Genomic DNA, 18355 nt, shown 5'->3' with positions numbered 1-18355 from the left:
AGTGACTACCGACAATGCACAACACCTCAAGGCCCCAAATGTAAGGATAATCATCCTGTGGCCCCAAGGTGGCACAATGGTTAGAGAACTAGGCTAGGCTTCAGGAAGACATGAATTCAAATACAGCTTCAGACCCTCACCAGCTATGTGATGCTAGTCACTTAATTTCCATATGCCTCAGTTTCATCATCTGTAAAATGGTCGTAATGGTAATACTGTTGTAAGGATCAAGTAAGATGAGATCTGTGTGAAGTATCTAGCACAGCCTGGCACAGAGTAGGCACTGCATAAGTGCTTATCACCTCCTCCCCTCACCTTTTGCCTTGCCCTGGTCCCTGCAGTACTGCTGTGGGGCTCAAAAGAGATTTAGAGCCTGCGCCCTAAAGAGAGACCATCTCTCCCTGCTGCTGTTCAGGTGAGCTCTGCCCAGTTCTGCGTGCCAAGGCTCACTGGGATGGACACTTTCCTAGGATGGGTATAAAGGAGTCCATTGTATCCAGTCCTGTCTGCCTCTATTGTCATTAGGGAGTCATCATGACCCAGTGGAACCAAAAGACCTGGGTTCGAATCCTACTTCCAATATTCACTAGCTGCTGAGCCTCAGGCCAGTAACTTTGCCTTCTAGGGCCTCAGTTTCCTCATCTTCTAAGATGAAGAGTCGGGCTAAATGGTTTCTGAGGTTCCTGCTAGCTCAAAATAAGAGCTAGCATTTCTATCAAACTTTTCAGATATTCTCCATTTGATCCTCACAGCAATGCTAGGGACAGAGACAGGACAAAGCTAATCCTCTCTCCACTGATAGTCCTTCAAATCCCAAACCAGGTGTCCACTAGACATCTTAAGCCCAATACATCCAAAACAGAACTCATGATCTTTTCCCATGACCCGACCACCACCACCTTCTCTACTACCACAGAGGGCAATGCTAGCTTCCCAATAACCCAGACCCACCAGCTAGGAGTCATCATGGACTCCTCACTACTGCTCACCCCCCACAATCTGAACTGCCGCAAGGCCTGTCGATTTTACTTTGTGACATCTCTCACATATGCCCTCTTCTCTCCTCTGAGGGGAGCCGAGGAGGGGCGTAAAGGAGATTCCTATATTGAAGGGGTCATAAGAGCGAGACGAGCCACCAAAGAACATGACAAAAGGAGTAGACCTAGGAACAAGTGGAGTCATAGAATATCAAGGAGAGGCTGATCAGTTCAGATTCTAGCACACTTTTCCCTGTGCCACCGACTGTTAGGTACTCAGGGAGACAAAGACAAAAAGGCAAAGAAGGTCCTGCCCTCAGGGAGCTTTTGTTTTATTAATTCTATTAGGTCTTTGGGACCAAGCACAACGACCCTCCCCTCACTCACGCATGACTGCCCTTCTCTATTGGGAATCCTACTAGGGTGTCTCCCTCCCCATCGTTGTCTCCCAAAGGTTCAACATGAGCCATTCCTTCCACCAGTCTTTTGCAGTATGAGATGCTGCAAAGAGATCAGAGTGTATGAGGAATAAGAAAAAGCCCCAGGATCTGTCCATTAAAGAGCCTGGAGTGAACAGTGATAGGTGGGGAGGAGTTGCGGAGTTAGCAGGTGGTAGGTGATGTCGTTTTGGTCCTCTTTGAAAACAAAGGACAACAACCCACCAACTTAAAGAAGGCTATTCATTGAATGGGTGTATCTCACTCTGAAAGGGCCAGGGTCTCATATTGCATCCTGGGCCATCTCTGCCCGTCCTGATGAATATCAAGCCACTAGATCCAGATGGCACAGGAGAAGAAAGTGAGGCTGGTGACCTTGCACAGCCTCCCTCCCTCAAATCCGTGTCAACTGCAAGTCATGTCATCATCATGATGTCATGGTCCTCTTCTAGAATGAAGGACAAACACAAAGTGGTGGGGAAGGGGAGGCTGGGAGTACAGCAATAGATCACTCTTCTGAGAAGCTTAGTAGTGAAGGGGTAGAGTGTGATAGCCCAGCTGCTTCCAAGGCAGGGCCAAGGCAAGGTCTTTGTAGGAGAGCAGAGACCCAGGTCTGTTTGTAAACAGAAGGAAGGAATGGAGAGCAGAAGCTATTGAAGATGAGAAAGAGAAAGGAAATGGTGAGTGAATGAATGAAAGCATTGTTAAGTAGGTACCACGTACTAAACATTAGGGATAGAAATTGAAAAAGCAAGACAGTCTCTCCTCTCAAGGTTCTCGCCCTCTGCTAGAGTCTGACAAAGGGATAAATGTACCACATCTGGGGTGGTGTCGTGGCCATTGGTAAAACCATATCTGGTTTGTTGTTTTTTCCACTGAGCGATCTGACAGTGTTGAGAACTGTGTGGTAACAACTTACTTTTCCTCTGGAAAGGAGAAGATAAGAGCCATTTCCTTTTTCAAAAGATTATATAGGTTTTCAGATCTGTGCCATTTGTTCAGGAAGCCAAGTCCCTGAGGAGCCCAGGGCTAGCCTGGGCCAGGAGGAAGGACACCTCATCCTTTGAGACTGGAGGGAAGGAAGAGAAAAGGAAGGAAGACAGAAAGATCGGGCGGTCTAAAGGAAGGGAGGTAAAGGCAGGGCACTCAGTAGGGAAAGCTGGTTTGGAGATCTCATCAGCATTCACAGAGTTATCATCCTGATTCTCAGATTGATTTAGCCACCTCTAACCTCGCCGACTTCTAGTCTCAAATCTCCAACTGTCTGTTGGTCATCTCCATCCAGGTGTCCCCTAGACATCTCAAACTCAGCCCAGCCAAAGCTCTTCCCATAAACCCTATCTGTCTTCCAGATTTCTTTATAAGTTTGGGAGGAAGGGAGAAGGGAAGAGATTCTTTTTCTCCAAAACTAGCATCTTCCTCACTTTGGAAATTAAATCACTCTGGGATAATCCAAAGGCCTGCATTATCCAAGCTTCTATTTAGAGAATGGGGCCAGATTCTGATAAACACCCCACTGCCCAGTCCCCCACTGTTTCCTCAAATCTTGAGTTATTGATTCACCCAAGACTTACATCCAGTTACTGATGGGAGTTACCTGGGGGAATATGGGCATCTTCCTTTCCCAGATCCTAAGATTTTCTCCTTTTATCCTGCCTGACCCATCTCTTTCCCACCCCAGGCTCAATGAGAATAATGATAATAATTTGCCAAGTACTTTCCATACATTATCTGACTTTATCAGGTAACCATGTGATGTAGGTGCGAATATTATCTCCATTTTGTCAGTAAAGAAAACCAAGTTTAAAGGAGTCATGCAGTTTGCCCAGGGTCATACAGTAAATACAGATCCTTCTGGCTCCAAATCCAAGGTTCTGGCCTCCATGACCTGCTGGGTCCCCTCTTTCTATGATAGCAGAAGAAAGTTCCCTGGGTCCCACTGCCTCCCTGCCCTGCCCTCCAAGACATGCTGGGCCAAGAGGTCTTGTTTCTGCCCACAAGACTACTGTCAACTTGAAGAAAGTGGCAAGGATGAAGCCAAAAGCTCGGTCTCCAATGAATGATGCCTAAATCCCTTTGTCTTATTGCTACAGACCAAAAAAGTCTCTGTTCCTTAGCCCCAGCCCACTCTTCAATCCAGGTTATATCTGGTCACTAGGAACAGATCACAAGAGAGACCTGCTGAAAGATATGGCTGCCCTCATGGTGGCCCTGTAGGGGGAGAAGTTTTTATGAGCTTGTGGAGAGAATTGGGTCTGGAGTGAATTCTCCTGTTCCATAGATGATAAGGAAAAGGATTTTTAAAAAATCCTTTAGGAGACATACAGCTATCTAATAAGCTTTTTGTTTTACATAGAAATATGGGCAAACTATTCCCTCAAATTTGCCCCCCCCCACACACACACACACATTCCAGAGACTTCCTGATGGGCAGAAAATGAACCTAGGATTGTAGAATAAGCCAATGGACTCTATCCAAAATACCTATGATTGGGGGAAGGGAGAGTGGAGGGAATGGGGCAAGAGAAAATCTGAAATCAGATTTAGGAGTGTTCTCAGGGGAGAAGACAGAATTCTGAGCAAGTTGGGGAGGGGAAACAGACACTCAGCCTTGTACTTCAGGACTAAAGAGACTTCTTTTTAACAGATCTGTGATTTTATGAATTTGGGGATTTCTCAGGATGGAAATACCCCTTAAGCTGTAAATTATAATCTTGTCTGGGTCAAAGAACCCTCATTTTAGGGCTAAGTGAGACCTTCCTGATTTTAGAGGTAAGGTTAAGTGACTTGCCCAGGATCACACGGCCAATAGGTATTGAAAAGAACGTTTGAATCCAGATCTTGAGTCTAAGACTGAACCTTTCTCCAGGATGTCAGGATGCTAAGACAGAATGAAATGCTAGATTTAGAGCTAGAAAACTCTAACATTATCTGATCCAACTCTTATTTTATAGATGAGCAAACTCAGACCCAGAGAGATGAGGGAGAAGTAACAGAGCTGGGTTTTGAACCTGGGTCCTGACTCAAAATGAAGCCCTCTTTTTCACTGCCCTTCCATGAATCATGCACCAGCCTTCCCATCTTACCTCAACTTCTCTGACCTTCCACAACTCACTCAGTTACTCCTCTTTCCTGTGTAAATAAACCCCCCAAAACTAATTCTCCTGGCCTTGGGAGTCAGATGATCAGGGTAAGAAAATCAACAGAGAGGGGACCAGGAAGAAACATTTAGCCATATGCTGGACAGCAAACAAGGGATCCTAGGATTTCCCACAGCCCAGTGCCAGGAAGCTGCTGTACGGTAGGGCTGGGAGCAGGAGGCAGAAGACCCAGGTCCGAATCCTGACCCTGCCCCCTTCTCCCTCCCTGTGTGACCTTGGCAAATCAGGATGTCTGGACCTCACAGAACAACAACACTGGGGCCAACCACCTCTAATCTGACTACAGGGTTTATTAATAGCAGACAAACCCCAGGGCATGTGAGCCTGAGTGCAGGAGGATTCAAGGAGTGCCATGCTCACTGCCATCCTGAATGCTATCCCCACTCTTGTTTGGATTCTAGGGAATGGACCCAAAATCCAGGCTCTGTCCAGGAGGGCAGATGGATTTGGAGAGCGTGAAGAAGGATGGACTCTGGGGGGGTAGAAAAGGAGGGCTGGAGTCTCCATTCATCCATTCACTGAGCACAAAGAATACAGTGGTGAAATCCCAGCTCTCATGATACTTGGCATAAGTGGGCACCTAAAAAATGCTTATTATTTGCTGCTTAATAGCTGTCTAGCCTTGAGGAAGTTACTTCCCCCTCTGGGCCTCAGTTTCTTGAACTGTCAACTAACTGGATTGGTTCCCAATTAGCACATCATGGCATTCATTTCTATGGGTTGCACCATCCATCCATCAGCCAAACAGTTGGCGGAGTCCCTAGCCTCAACGTCAGTCATTCACTCTAGGGGCTCCCCTAGTCTTCAAAGACACAAGCACTCATGTGTGCACGCATGCATGTGCACACACACAGAACAGAGAATGTCACCAGGCAGACTGCTCTCAAGGTGTAGGCTGTGCAGGCAAATGCACATGGGAGAAAGTCACAGAATCCCAGCAGCTCACAGTTAGCAGGGACTCGAGAAGCAGCATGGGATGGTGGCTAGGAAACTGGACTAGAATCAAGAGGACCTGTGTTCCAATCCTGCCTCTGAGATCTTGAGGAGGCCTATTTCTCTCTCTGGGCCTCGGTTTCCTCATTTTACAAATGAGGAGGTTGAACTCTTCCTCTGAGAACCCCTCAGTGCTTCTGAGGTTCCTCACAGTCAGGATTTTAGGATCCCTCTAGAATACAGCCAAGGAGTGAGTCTCCAGCTTCTGCTCGAATACAGAAAAAGAGAACTCTCCATGGAAAGGAGAACTCATTACCTACCAAAATAGCCCAATTCACTTTGAGGAGGCTTTAAATCTTAGGGATGTTTTGGTAACCTTGACTCTAAATGGGCTCTTTGATCTTGTTTTGCCCCCTGGGGCCAAGCAGAACCAAGCTAATCCCTCCTCCACACAACCACGGTTCACATCCATGAAGACAGCTTATATCCCCTTGAGTCTTCTATAGGGTCCAGCCCAAGCCCCGCCCCCCCCATACCCAATGCCCTCCTGTAAACATTCTCCACTTAGTCACTGTCCTTCCCAGTGCCCACAGTTGCCCTTAGTCCTCCAGAGGTGGGTGGACTATCACCTTCTTATTCCTGGAAGAAACATCCCTCTTCAGGCAGCTCAGGAGGGCATTGCCCAAAGTAAGGAGTGGGCCCTGGGCTGCCCTGGGTGCCCTGGAAGGTTCCACATATTTCCTCTATCTCCCACAGCCTACCATCCTCATTTTCTCAGGGAGACCACACACATAGTGAACATTAAATACGTTTTTCAAATTGTTGTTGGATAGCAGAAATTTGGGCTGGGCCCTGACAGGCAGCTAGGATTTGTCCCAGGGAGGGGTGGAGATGGGTCATGCTGGGCAAAGGAGGTCCCTTCTTATTCATCCCCCTCAAATAGTCTGGGACACTCCTGGTATGTGACTGAGTCCCTTTTTCTAGACCTGAGTCACCAATGGATCAAGTGCTCCCCACAGGCGGGGACAGAGAGCAGGCTTTCTATGAATGAGGCACCTCCCCCCATCCCCTCCCCCCACCCCCAGTGCTTGGGCCCCCAGTCCAGCTCAGGGACCCGTGATTGATTCAGACGGATGGAATAGCAACTTCTACAATCCCTAAAAATAACACGCCAGCTTCATGCTCCCAACATAGCCTGGCTCTACCAGATAAAAGCAGCTGTCAGGCCACATACTGCACAGACCCAGGAGCTGGACAGACGCAGACGGGGACACAGGAGCCAAGACAAGTGAAAGCTGAAAGCGGAGGGACAGATCCACCAGAGTCAGCTTCCTCGGAGACTCCTCCTGAGCCCAGCATCTCTCCAGAAACCCCTGCCCTAGTGGCTTCCAGGGCCCCCCACGTAAGTAGCCATTCTCTCATCTCCTTGGGCAAACCTGGCCAGGGTCTCCTCATCTCCCGGGGGTGGCAGCCATGGCCCTCAGGTTGAGCACCAGTCAGGGCAGGGATGGGGAAAAGGAACAGGGAGGTCAGGAGCTCGCTCTGATCTCCCCTTGCAAGCTTCACTCTCCCCAAGACTCTGAGACTAACATCTAAAGAGCTGGCCACGGGAGGCCAGGATCTGACAGCGGGGGGTGGGAACACGCTAGCCTTGTTCCTCTGGGAGATTTCCATGGTTCCGGGGTGAGAGGCCCAGGGACTAGCCTGACTGCCCTGAGGGACTTGGGATCAAGAGACTCAGCACATAGACAGATTCCAGGCCCTCTGGCTCCCATCAAGTAAGGACTTGGAGAAAGTAACTTGCCTGCATTAGCTGTCTTGTAAATGAAGAAAGAAGAAGCCTGGAAGACTCCCTTACAGCTAAATGCCCCAAATCCCACCTTGGCAGAGTGGGCCCCATTTGGTTCAGAAGTCGCAGATATTAAGGAGGTGTCCTGCAGCCCATGGGGCCTGAGGAACTGTGTGCAAATCCAAAGTCCAGAAACTGGGTTTAGGGTGGCATCCTGAGAAACAGTCTTGGAAGTAGCTGATCCTCAGAGCCCATAAAGACCTGTTGGCTTTAGCCCTGGGTGTGAACACTCAGAGAAGGCAGAAGTGCCAACTAGCTTAAGAGGAAGCAAGAGGACCAAGCCTGGGAGCTGGGGAAGGGAGATGTCAGACACCAAACTGGAGGGAGATAAATCTGGTGTAATCCACTAAAGGAAAACCTCAGAAGATGAATTAAAACAGCCCATCCCATGGAATGCTGAAGGAATGCTGGGCATTGGGTTACCTAGGTCCCTTGCAGTGTCCTGGGCGCTTCATCCACAGCCTCTTCTTCCATAAATGCCCAGTGAGGAAAGGGAGGCCTTTGAACTCTGGCTGGGGCCCCATTCCCTGGTCTCTAGACTGTGGCATGACTGTCCTCTGATCTGGGAAGTGACAAGGTTAGCCTGGGAGGGCCTGTCTCTCTCCCTCCCTGGCCCTGCTGAGCTCAGCTGGGAGCTTGGGAAGAGCAGGCTTTGGGGCGCCCCAGGACCTGCTGAGCCAGCATGGAGGTTGCCCTCCCTGTCTAGGGAGCCCCAGAGGGGCCTGGCTGTCTGCCCCCTAAGGGCAAGACCCCTCCTAGGTTCAGGCCCCTCCCCTGACACACATAGCTCCTCAGCTGTCTGGGGTGAAAAGTCTTTACATTTCTGGCCCCAAGAATAGATCCCTTGGCATCTCCTTTTCCACCCCAAAGGAGGCTTCATACAGGAAAGGGACCTTCCTGAACCTTCCTTCCAGGTGCCCTCAGTCATCTTTGGAGTCAGAGAACCAGGATTCAAACCCTGGTGTACTACTTACTACCCGGGTGACTTTGGGCTAATCATTCCCACTCTTGGTGCCTCATTTTACTCATCCATAAAATAAGGGGGTCAGTGGCCCCCAAGGTCCCTTTTCTGCTCTAGGCTTGGGGCTCCTGGGATCACTCAGATGGCAGATTTCCCCCTCCCCCTGACCCCTATTCCTTGGCTCTCAGCCACCACAGCTTAGATTAAGCTTCCCTGGGCTGTTGTCAGTGCCCAGTGAGTGGGAAAGTCAACAGGGCGGGGGTAAGTCTGGTGCCAGACTGGGCTAGTAGAGGCTCTGGGCAACAGAGCAGTGACTCACCAGATTTGACCAAGGCAGATGGAGATGTGGATAGATATGCTGGGATGTGGAGGGGGCAGAGGCTGTTTAGCCACTAAAGTAGGGAGGGGCTGGTAAGGAGCCAGTGTAGGATCCAGGGCTTGAGTAGGTGTGGGTGAGTGACCCCTTGGGAGACTGGACACAGGACCTGTGGCCCTGAATTACTTATCTAGGTTGCTAATAAGGCCCAGAAAGGTCAAGCACTTAACCACCTGCCCAGTTCCTCGATTTCCCTAGAATGACAGTTGGGAAGTAATTGGGTGACCCAGTAACCTATCAAGGATGTCTACTTGGGGGCTTGACAAGGGGGCCTCACCATCCCCCATCTGACAACCCACCTCTCTGAAAGTCTGCCTATTGTTTGGGGACTGGAGGCCTCTGAAAAGGGAGGCGGAGGAAGGCCTCAACTCCAGGACTGGTCACTGCCCTAACTCTCCAGGGCAGTTTTCTCCAAGACGGTTCCTGTAGGGCTCATAATCATGGAGGCACCGATGCCAGTCTGATGCAACCAGGCAGCAAGTGACAAACCTCTTGTATTACTGTGGGGTCTTGGGAGTGTTTTCTGGACAAGAAAAGAGAAGACTGGAAACTAAGGTCAGAGTGTATTAAATAGGGGGCAGAAGCTGGGGCTGTGCCCTAGGGTGTCAAAATTCCAAGACCAGTGAAAATAGGAAGAAGCCCCATTCTGCTCCCTCCCCCTTCACAGAAAACTAGGGGCTCTGTTTCTCCACCACCACCATCGGGCCTTGTCCCAAAGTCCAAAGCCTCTTCTGAAGCCTTCCTCCTTGCCACTGAATTTGCCTTAGAAAGCTGTTTTCAGGAGCCATTGTCGGCTACAGCTTGTGGGAACAGCCCAGCTCCCCCACCCCCTAAGCTCCATTCTCATGCCTCCTCACTCCCCTTAGCCCCATAGTAGGGGAATGGATGCCAGCCTAGCACCCCAAGATTAGCGGTGCTTCAAAACCAGAGATGAGCCAGCTGAGCCTGAGACACATGAGTGGGAGGGGGAGGAATCTACTTTGCCCCTTGTGCCCCGTGCTGCTGTCTGCCTGGCTATTTGCCCTCATCGCTGCCTAGGATAGCTTACAAGGTGAAATAGGCGGGTCTGTTTGTGGGGATCTAAGAAGGAATCCTCCTCCTCACAGAAAGGGGAGGCCCTGTTCTGGGTCCCTGCAGGGATCAGGGACCCTCTGTCTGACTGAGGCAGCAGGAAGGGATGCCTATTCTGAACCCAGCATTCCTCCCCCAAGTGCCAGGGGGAGATGTGAGCCTGGCAGCCAGGCTCTTCGGGCTATATTTAGTGCCCAACAGAAAGTCTGTGTGCCTGGGGGTGGGGGGAAGGTGACATGCCTTTCATTCTTTCCCAGGAAGCTCTGGCTGCTGTTTTAACACTTGTCCCCCAGAGTACCGATGGGGCAGGGCAGGAGGTGGGGGGAGGGGAGATTTCCAGGGGGATGGCTGGGTCAGTCTTTTTGGAAAGGCTGAAAATCCCGCTGAGGAGGCTTTACAGGAATGATTGTCATGGCATCTGTGATGAGGAGCATGCAAAGAATCTCATTATTCAAAGAGAATCCTTCTTAGGAAAAGTAGATTTGGGACTGGAAGCAATTTGAACAACCATGCCATTCAGCCCCCTTATTTTGTACGTGAGGTAGCTGAGGCCCGGCGAGATGAAATAATTTTGAGATTATATGGTGAGCTGGGAGAAATCTCCAAAGCTCCCACAGATTTAGACAAGGAGAATGAGGGTCAGGGAGGTGCCCTGAGTTGGAGGGAAGAGGAATAAAAAGTTGATAGGGGACCCTTGGAGGGAGGAGGAGGGAAAAGGAAAGAACACAAGGCTAGATAGCTATCCCTGTTTATACTTAGATTCACTTTTCTTTCAACAGTGTCTGAGAAAGACCCCCGAGACCCCAGACCCAGCAAGGTAGGATTTCTTGATGGTATGTAGTGTGGTGTGTGCTGGGGCCAGACGGATCCCTTTGCAGAAGCCAGGGGACTCCAAGCAGAGGGTCCATGGCTAGGGTAAGAAGCTGGACCTGACCAACAAAGGAAGAGGAGACTCCTTCAGCTTGGTGGTCCCAATCACCATAAGATAGAAAGCTCTCCTAGACGCAGTTGGTGGGGCCAGGCCTGGGATTGGGCATCATTTCTCTTAATCTGAGTCCCCAGCATGGCAGTCTTAACCGTGTGCTGTGTGCTCACTAACTTGCCCACCGAGACCCAGCCCATGCCCTCACCAATCTCCCCTTATCTCCCCACAAGGATGGCTGAGGGCAAGGTCCAGGAGGCCCCTGCAATGATCTTCCCAAAGACTGGGGAAGACACACTGGCGCTGCCACCACCCCCTGCCCAAGATGAATTGCCCCTTCCCCCACCCAAGGAGGCCTTCTCCAAGTTTTACCAGCAGCGTCAGACCAATGAGCTCAGGAGGCTGTATCGACACATCCACCCAGAGTTGCGCAAGAATCTGGAAGAAGCCGTGGTCAAGGATTTGGCCAAGGTTCTGGAGGCTGAGGAGCCCACAGAAGGTGATGTCCAGTCCATGCGCTGGATCTTTGAGAACTGGAGTCTGGATGCCATTGGTGACCACCCACCTCCTCAGAAGCTGACAGATAGTGAGGCAGTACTTGCGGGGGATGTGCGGGCCACATCCAAAAAGTTTGAGGATGGTTCCTTTAACACCACGGACCAGGCTCCAGTCAAGCCAGGGCCAATCCGTGGGGATGTTCAGACAGTCCGGTGGCTGTTTGAGACCCAACCAATGGACACACTGACTAGTCAGACAGATATCCAGAAAGCTGTGCTCAGAGAGCCCCCACCTAGTGGAGACGTCCGGGGCACCAGGACCCTCTTTGAAACAAGGCCCCTGGACAGCCTGGGCTGCCAAACCTCTGCCCAGGAGCAAAGTCCCCTGCAGCTGCGCTCAGAGATCCAAGAGCTAAAGGGGGATGTGAAGAAGACAGTAAAACTCTTCCAGACTGAGCCCCTCTGTGCTATCCAGGACGCCGAGGGTGGCATCCATGAGGTCAAGGCTGCATGCAGAGAGGAGATCCAGAGCACAGCAGTGAGGACAGCACGGTGGCTGTTTGAGACCCAGCCGCTGGATGCCATCAATCGGGACCCAAGCCAAGTCCGAGTGATCAGGGGGATATCCTTGGAGGAAGCAACCCGGCCTGACATCAGCAACACCCGCTGGCTCTTTGAGACCCAGCCACTGGATGCTATCCGAGAAGTTACAATTGATGAGAAGGACTTTCAGCCTTCCCCAGACCTCATCCCCCCTGGCCCAGATGTCCAACAACAGAAAATGCTGTTTGAGACCCGGGCCCTAGATACGCTGAAGGGTGAGGAGACACCTGAAGAAACTGTCACAGCCAAGGAGGAGGTGAGAGGAGGGGATGTGCGCTCTACCCTGTGGCTGTTTGAGACACAGGCGCTGGCCACTCCCAGCAGTGAGGTCCAAGTGGGGCGCCTGCAGCAGGTCAGGCAGCAAGAAAATGAGAAGGGAGACTCAGAAAAGGCTGCCCTTGAGCTGGAGACATGCCCTGGCGATAGTGCCTCCAAACTGGCACTCAGACAATTTCCTGCTGGGGATAAGGAAGGAAAGGGAGATGTGAAGGCTTTCAAGAAGCTGTTTGAGACTCTTCCCCTGGACAGCATTGGGCAGGACAAGTCACCTCTCCCTACAGATGAGAATAAGCTGAAGGGGGTGGTGTCTGCTGGACAAGTTCAAGCCAGCCAGGCCTTGTTTGAAAAGTGGCCACTGTATGCCATTCAGGATGGCCAAGGCGGCCTCCACGCTCTGACTTCGGTCAGCAGAGAGCAGGTGGTTGGTGGGGATGTTCAAGGCTCCAGGTGGATGTTTGAGACACAGCCCCTGGACCGGCTGGGTCAGGATCCAGAGAAGGTAGATGTCATCCGAGGCATCACACGTCAGGAGGTCATGGCGGGGGATGTGAGCAGTGCACGCTGGCTTTTTGAGACACAGCCTCTGGAGGTCATCCACCAGCAGAAGAAAGAGAAAGAAGAGAAAGAGGAGGAGCCTCCATCGGCCATGCCCACAAAGTGTAATGTGCAGACCATCCGCTGGCTTTTTGAGACACACCCCATCCACGCTTTGGCCCAGGAATCGAGGCCAGAGGTCACGGGCACCAGTCCTCAGACTGATGTCCGGTCATACACATGGATGTTTGAGACTCAACCCCAAGAGGGGCCAGGGGGCCCTGGAGAACAGCACCTCCAGGTCAGACAGGCTTCCCCTCAGACCAAAGACCAACAGATGGAAGCGCACATTTTTGAAACAGAGCCCCCACACCCCCCTCACAGTCTTGGGGGAAAGGACCCTGTTCACTACTGCAGCCGGGTAGAGATTCCAGTGGGACAGGTCTCAAGAAGGAAGGAGGCCTTTGAAGCCCCAGTTGTGACCGAAGGCCAGAAAGAACAGCTGGGCTCTGTGATTCCCCCTGAGCCTGTAGTGGGAGGCTCAGTTCGCAAATTCACATGGCTTTTTGAGAACTGTCCAATGGATTGTTTAGAGAAGGCAGTGACTGGGGGCATCCAGGAGATGCCCCCAGAGAAGGATGTTGCCACATCAGGAAAGAGGTTTGTCTTTGAGACCTGCTCCCTGGGGGAGCTCCCAGAGGATGTGGATGAGAGTGAGCTTCAGAGAATTGAGAAGAAGGCCCTGGGCAGAGGTCCTGGCTCCTCCCAGACCCTCCGCTTTGAGAGCCAGCCCCTGTATGTGCTGCCAGACCGGCAGGGCCAGTTCCATGAAGTCACAGCAGTGAAGAAAGAAGAAGTCCGGAAGGCAGACTCCTGCGGTGCCCGCTGGATCTTTGAGACCAGGCCATTGACCCAAAGGCTGGGGGTTGGAGAAGAAATATTTGTCATCCGAGCTGTAACCCAGGAGGACATCTGTCAAGGTGAGCTCAAAGCTGCACGTTGGAAGTTTGAGACAGAGCCTCTGGAACTGGCAGCGAGCTCCAGAAAGGGCAAGGGAGAGCCAGCAGGCAGGGCCCCACAGTACATGCGCACAGTGAGCATGAGCGATGTGCAGCAGGGGAACGTCCGCACCTCCACCTGGCTCTTTGAAAACCGGCCCTTGGACTCCCTGAAGGGTGGAGAGTCAGAAGGTAATGGGGAAGCTTCTGCCACTCCCGAGCCCACTCTGGCCGTGCAGAGACAGGACAGCCGTCGAGGGGACGTCAAACGCTGCACCTGGCTCTTTGAGACCCAGCCGCTGGACCAGCTCCAGGAGCCAGCGTCCCAGGAGAAGGTGCCCAGGGAGCAGCTGCCTCAGGCTGACGTGAAGAGCACCACATGGCTCTTTGAGAGCATCCCCCTGGACCAGCTCCATGACCCTACGCCCCAGGAGGAGCGACCCCGGGAGCACGTGCCCCTGGCAGATGTGAGGAGCACTACTCGCCTGTTTGAGAGCAAGCCCCTGGACCACCTGAATGCCCAGCAGGATGGAGAGCCAGAGCAGAAGGAGACAGCATCCGGGGAGACCCTGATGATGCTGCATGGCAGGCCCGGGGTCCTGCAAAGGGGAGGTATCCTCATCGAAGCCCACACAGCCCGGACGGTCCGAATGGCCAAATACCAGCTTCCCAGCCCTGGCAAGGAGAAGCCTCAGGTGCAAAAGGAGGAGGTTGTCCTGGGTGAACTCCCAAGAATTCTCCGCCGAGTGATGCAAGAGCCAGACGTGGCCCCCCAGGGGCTTCTGGTGCAGACAGATGAGACTGGCCTCATGAAGCTAGAGCCGCTGCCGCTCTCCACCCTAACGGATGGCTGTGGACACAAGGTCTGGGACCTGCTGGCCTGGAACCACACCCTTGGTGGAACCAGAACAGGGCTGGTGATCCAAGACACCGAGCAAGGCCTGGTGAAGCTGCTTGTCTACTCGCTCTGGCTTGGGCTGGGGTCCCAGGCAGCTAGTGGCACCGCAGAGAGGGGCAGTGTCCAACTCTTAGCTAGCTGTATTGACAAGGGGGACCTGGCTTCCCTTAAGAACTTGCAATGGGAACCACCAACAGACAACCACAGTGCAGCTGAAGGGACTGTCACCCCAAGCCAAACCCCCCCAACGGTGTCCTCAGTGAAGAAGGTCATCCACGTGGCCTTGCCAGAAGGTGGGATTGGGGGACCCACTTCCACCAATCTCCTGACCAAGGAGGCTTGGGTCTCCCCAGGGCTGCAGAAGGCCCCAATGACCCCTGGAGACATCCAGGGAGCACCAACTGTGACCCCAGGGGTGCCAGACCCTGACCTCCACGTGGCCATGCAGAACCTCCGTCAGGCTACAGCTGAGGCCCAGACCCTCCAACACCAAGTGCAGAGCAAACACAAGTCAAGGGATGTCGGCCCAGCACAAGAGACCATCCAGAATGGCCAGCCACAGGAGCCAGCCCCACTGAGCAGTCCCGCCCCCAGGATCTCCAGGGTGGTGATGCCTGACATCCAAATGACCTCCATGGTCCGCACCAAGGTCAGTGCTGGTCAGGAAGAGACAAGTGAAGGGTCGCTCAGGGGGAGGGTGGCTGTCCAGGATGGCATCTACACAGCTAAGCCTGTAAGGACCTTCATGCCTCGCACTGGGGCCCCGCCTGCTAAGGGAGAACTGGAAGTCATACCCCAGCCAGGGACTTCCTTGCCCAGGGTCCCCACCCCACCAAGTACTGGGGGCCTGGAGGTAGGCTCAGGACCAGGGCGGGAAGGGAGCAAGGGCTGTGTGCAGGCTGCCCTCGAGTCTCTGGGCAAGGCCAATATGAATGTATGCAAAGGAGATATCAGAGCAGCTCTGATCTACCAAGATGCAGCCCGAAGGGTCTCTGTACCCAGCCCAAGCCAAGCCGCTGGCCCCAGCCAGAAGGCCCTTACTGACTTTCCTCCTCCCCCAGCTGCTGTGACTGGACCTGAGTCTTCACTCCTCCCTGGCCCTGAAGACAACGCTCTTTCCTGTGCTCCAACCCCTCAGAAGCCCTATGTCCACCTCCTCAGTCCTGTCTCTGACCAGAGACACCCAGAGAGACGAGCGGCAGAGTCCCTCAAACAAGAGACTACAGTGATGGTCACCAGAAAGAAGCCCATTCTACCCCCCAAACCTGCACACCTCGGAGGTCTGGCCCAGATCCTTCCCCACAAGCATCCGGCCCTCCTCACCAGCCCAGCTGTCACTGGTGCTCCAGGGAAGGTCCAGTCTCTGATCCCATCACACCAAACAAGTGGACATCCAGATGGCCACCTCAGTGGGAGGCAGCCCTCTACCTCCAAGACCTCTGAAAAGGAGGTTGTGGTCAACAGTGTCCAGGCCACAGGTCCAGGAAGATCTCCCTGCACCCCAGCTACACTCAAGGATGATCTTGCCCCACTGCAGGGGCCCAGAAGGCTTCCCAGGCAGGAGTCACAACCAGAGCCTGAGGCCGATGGGCAGAAGCCTGGGGAAGAAATCCCCCAGGGACATGTGCAGGGAGCCAAAGAGATCTTTGAAAACCTGAAGAAGCAGCAGGAACTCCAGGCCATCTTGAGCCGTGTGAAGGCCATTGAAGAAGATGCTGTGCGTGGGGTGGACGTGAAGGCTCTCCAGAACCTTTTCGAGGCTGTTCCTGAGTGGGTGGGGGAAAGACCCCAGACCCCAGACCCCAGGGAGGCCTGTCCTGGACAAGCCTTGACTCCAGGCCCCAAGGGAGTGTCCTCCGTGGAGCTGGCCTTTGGAGACCTGGCCCGTGCCAGTGCTGAAGTGGCCTGCCTGAAGGAGCAGACCCTGGCCCGGCTGCTGGACATTGAGAAGGCTATCCGGAAGGCCCTCAGCTCTGTGTCCAGCCTCAAGTCAGAGGCCGACATCGCGGCATTCTCAGGCCTCCTCCGAGAGTCACTAGGGGAAGAACCTTCAACCCCAATTCCAAGAGAAAGCAGCACTGCCAAGGTCAGTGTCCAGTCCAGTAGTAAGGTCAAATTAGAGCACACTGGACCAGAGCACAGGGAGCAAGCTGAGCTCAAGGGTCAGGCTGAGGTCAAGGCTCAAGCAAAGGCCCAGGACCTCCCTAAGGTGGAAAGCCAATCCTCCGCAAAAACCCAGGCCAGAGGACTGTCCGAGAACCTGAGAACAGAATTAGGCTTCTCCAGAGTCCTGCCTTCCCGTGTACATTCACCCTCCTCACCGTCCTTCATCACTATTGAGTCAGCAGCCAGGAAGCCTGCTGAATCTCCCAGCCCTGGGGACAGCCCTGACATCTCCCATCTGTCCCGGGACATTGCCCGCTCTTTGCCCCCAGAAGGGATCCCAGCTGATCCAGGTCACAGGGAGGGGAGGCAGGGCCTCAGCAAGTCAGAGCCAAGCCCTGGGGCCAGTCCCTTGTTCCCTAGGAGGCAGAAAAGCATCTTAGAGCTGCAGACTGGCCCACGGGGCTCCCAGTTATATGGAGCTACGAGGACAGTGACAGAGCAGTACGAGGAAATGGACCCATTTGGGAACAAGATCATCACGTCGTCCACCACAGTCACGAAGCAGGCCGACGGCCAAGCCAGCAGGGGCCACAGTTATGAAGTGGGCACTTCCCCTCTGCTCCATCGCTACCTGCAGAACACCTCCAGGGCCAACGGGACCCTGCATGAGGCTGGCACAGTATGTGTGACCTTTGGGAACTCCCGGCCCACCGCCAACTGAAGCCTCCTTTGGAGAGAAGAGGTGCACCCCACCCCACCAAGAGGAGCCCCCAAGCTACTCAGGGGTGCCCAGAAGTCACTGTGTGCCTTGATCATGCCTTGATCCCCAGCCCCCATCTCGTGAGGGATGAAGGTTAACATCCCAGATGGGCAGAGGCCAAATACCAAAGAGAAAAGTTCATGTTTGTGTGCTATTTGGTATTCTCTCTTTCCTCATTTTTCCATATTTCCTTTTACCTCTGCTAAATGGGAAAGAGGGAAGAGGTCAGGAAGGGTTCTCTGTAGGATGAGATGCTCCCTCTGGATACTCCACTTTTCACACACACACACGCACGCATGCATGCACACACACACATACACACATGCATGCTGACAGACATAATTCCAGGTATTCTACCAGACATATCCCCATCAAAATGTCAGTGTGTACACATTCCCATGAACTAACACAGATGTCCACGTAGACCTATCACACACACCCTCCGAAGGGTTCCCTTAACACACCCATACCTAGATGTCCCTTTTCTTTCCTTTGTACCCCCTCTCTGAGGGAAGATCTGTTTAATTCCAAAGTCCTAGAATGTTCTCCCTCCCTGTCCCCCAGGAAAGGAGTGGGTGGAGCTGTCTGCTCTGGGGTCAACTCTGCTCTGGCTGACCCTTAAGGCTTCAGGAGGCCTATATACCCACTATCCCCTCTGTCCACCCAGGCTTCCCCCAACCGATCCTCTCCCACCCCATTCCCCCCATGCTACAATGGCCCTTTTCTTACTCTTTATAAATATGTTTTGTATATCATCCACTGTCTGCTCTCTGTACTTGGATTTAACCTTTTCCTTACACCACCATTAGGTGGGGGGTGAGGGGGGATGGAAATGGAAGGAGGTAGATTTGCACGAGTCGGGCTGTGGATGGATTGGAAGGAAGTGTCCAGATCAGAGGCGGGGTCCCTCTGCCCAAACCAGGGCCACCATTGACACCACCATCTCCACCATCTCTGAATCTCTGAGCTGAAGGGCTGTCAGCAGCCACATAA

General features: G+C 53.0%; 1 protein-coding gene across 3 annotated transcripts; it reads left to right on the top strand.

The window, feature by feature from the left end:
- The first annotated feature begins 6676 nt into the window (after positions 1 to 6676).
- On the top strand, positions 6677 to 18117 carry XIRP1 (xin actin binding repeat containing 1). Of its 3 annotated transcripts, none has more exons than XM_072598982.1 (3): positions 6677 to 6910; positions 10545 to 15145; positions 15558 to 15644. In XM_072598982.1, exons 2-3 carry the CDS (start codon positions 10829 to 10831, stop codon positions 15564 to 15566), a joined length of 4326 nt encoding a protein of 1441 aa, XP_072455083.1. In that variant the 5' UTR covers positions 6677 to 6910; positions 10545 to 10828; the 3' UTR covers positions 15567 to 15644. The 3 variants fall into 3 exon arrangements, with proteins under 3 accessions (XP_072455083.1, XP_072455082.1, XP_072455081.1); XM_072598981.1 differs by having other exon boundaries at positions 6690 to 6910; positions 10545 to 10582; positions 10921 to 18117; XM_072598980.1 differs by having other exon boundaries at positions 6690 to 6910; positions 10545 to 18117.
- The last annotated feature ends 238 nt before the right edge of the window (positions 18118 to 18355 follow it).

Source organism: Notamacropus eugenii, chromosome 3 (genome assembly GCF_028372415.1).
Source record: "Notamacropus eugenii isolate mMacEug1 chromosome 3, mMacEug1.pri_v2, whole genome shotgun sequence".
Lineage (NCBI taxonomy): Eukaryota > Metazoa > Chordata > Mammalia > Diprotodontia > Macropodidae > Notamacropus > Notamacropus eugenii.
This window is presented reverse-complemented; position numbering and strand designations above follow the sequence as displayed.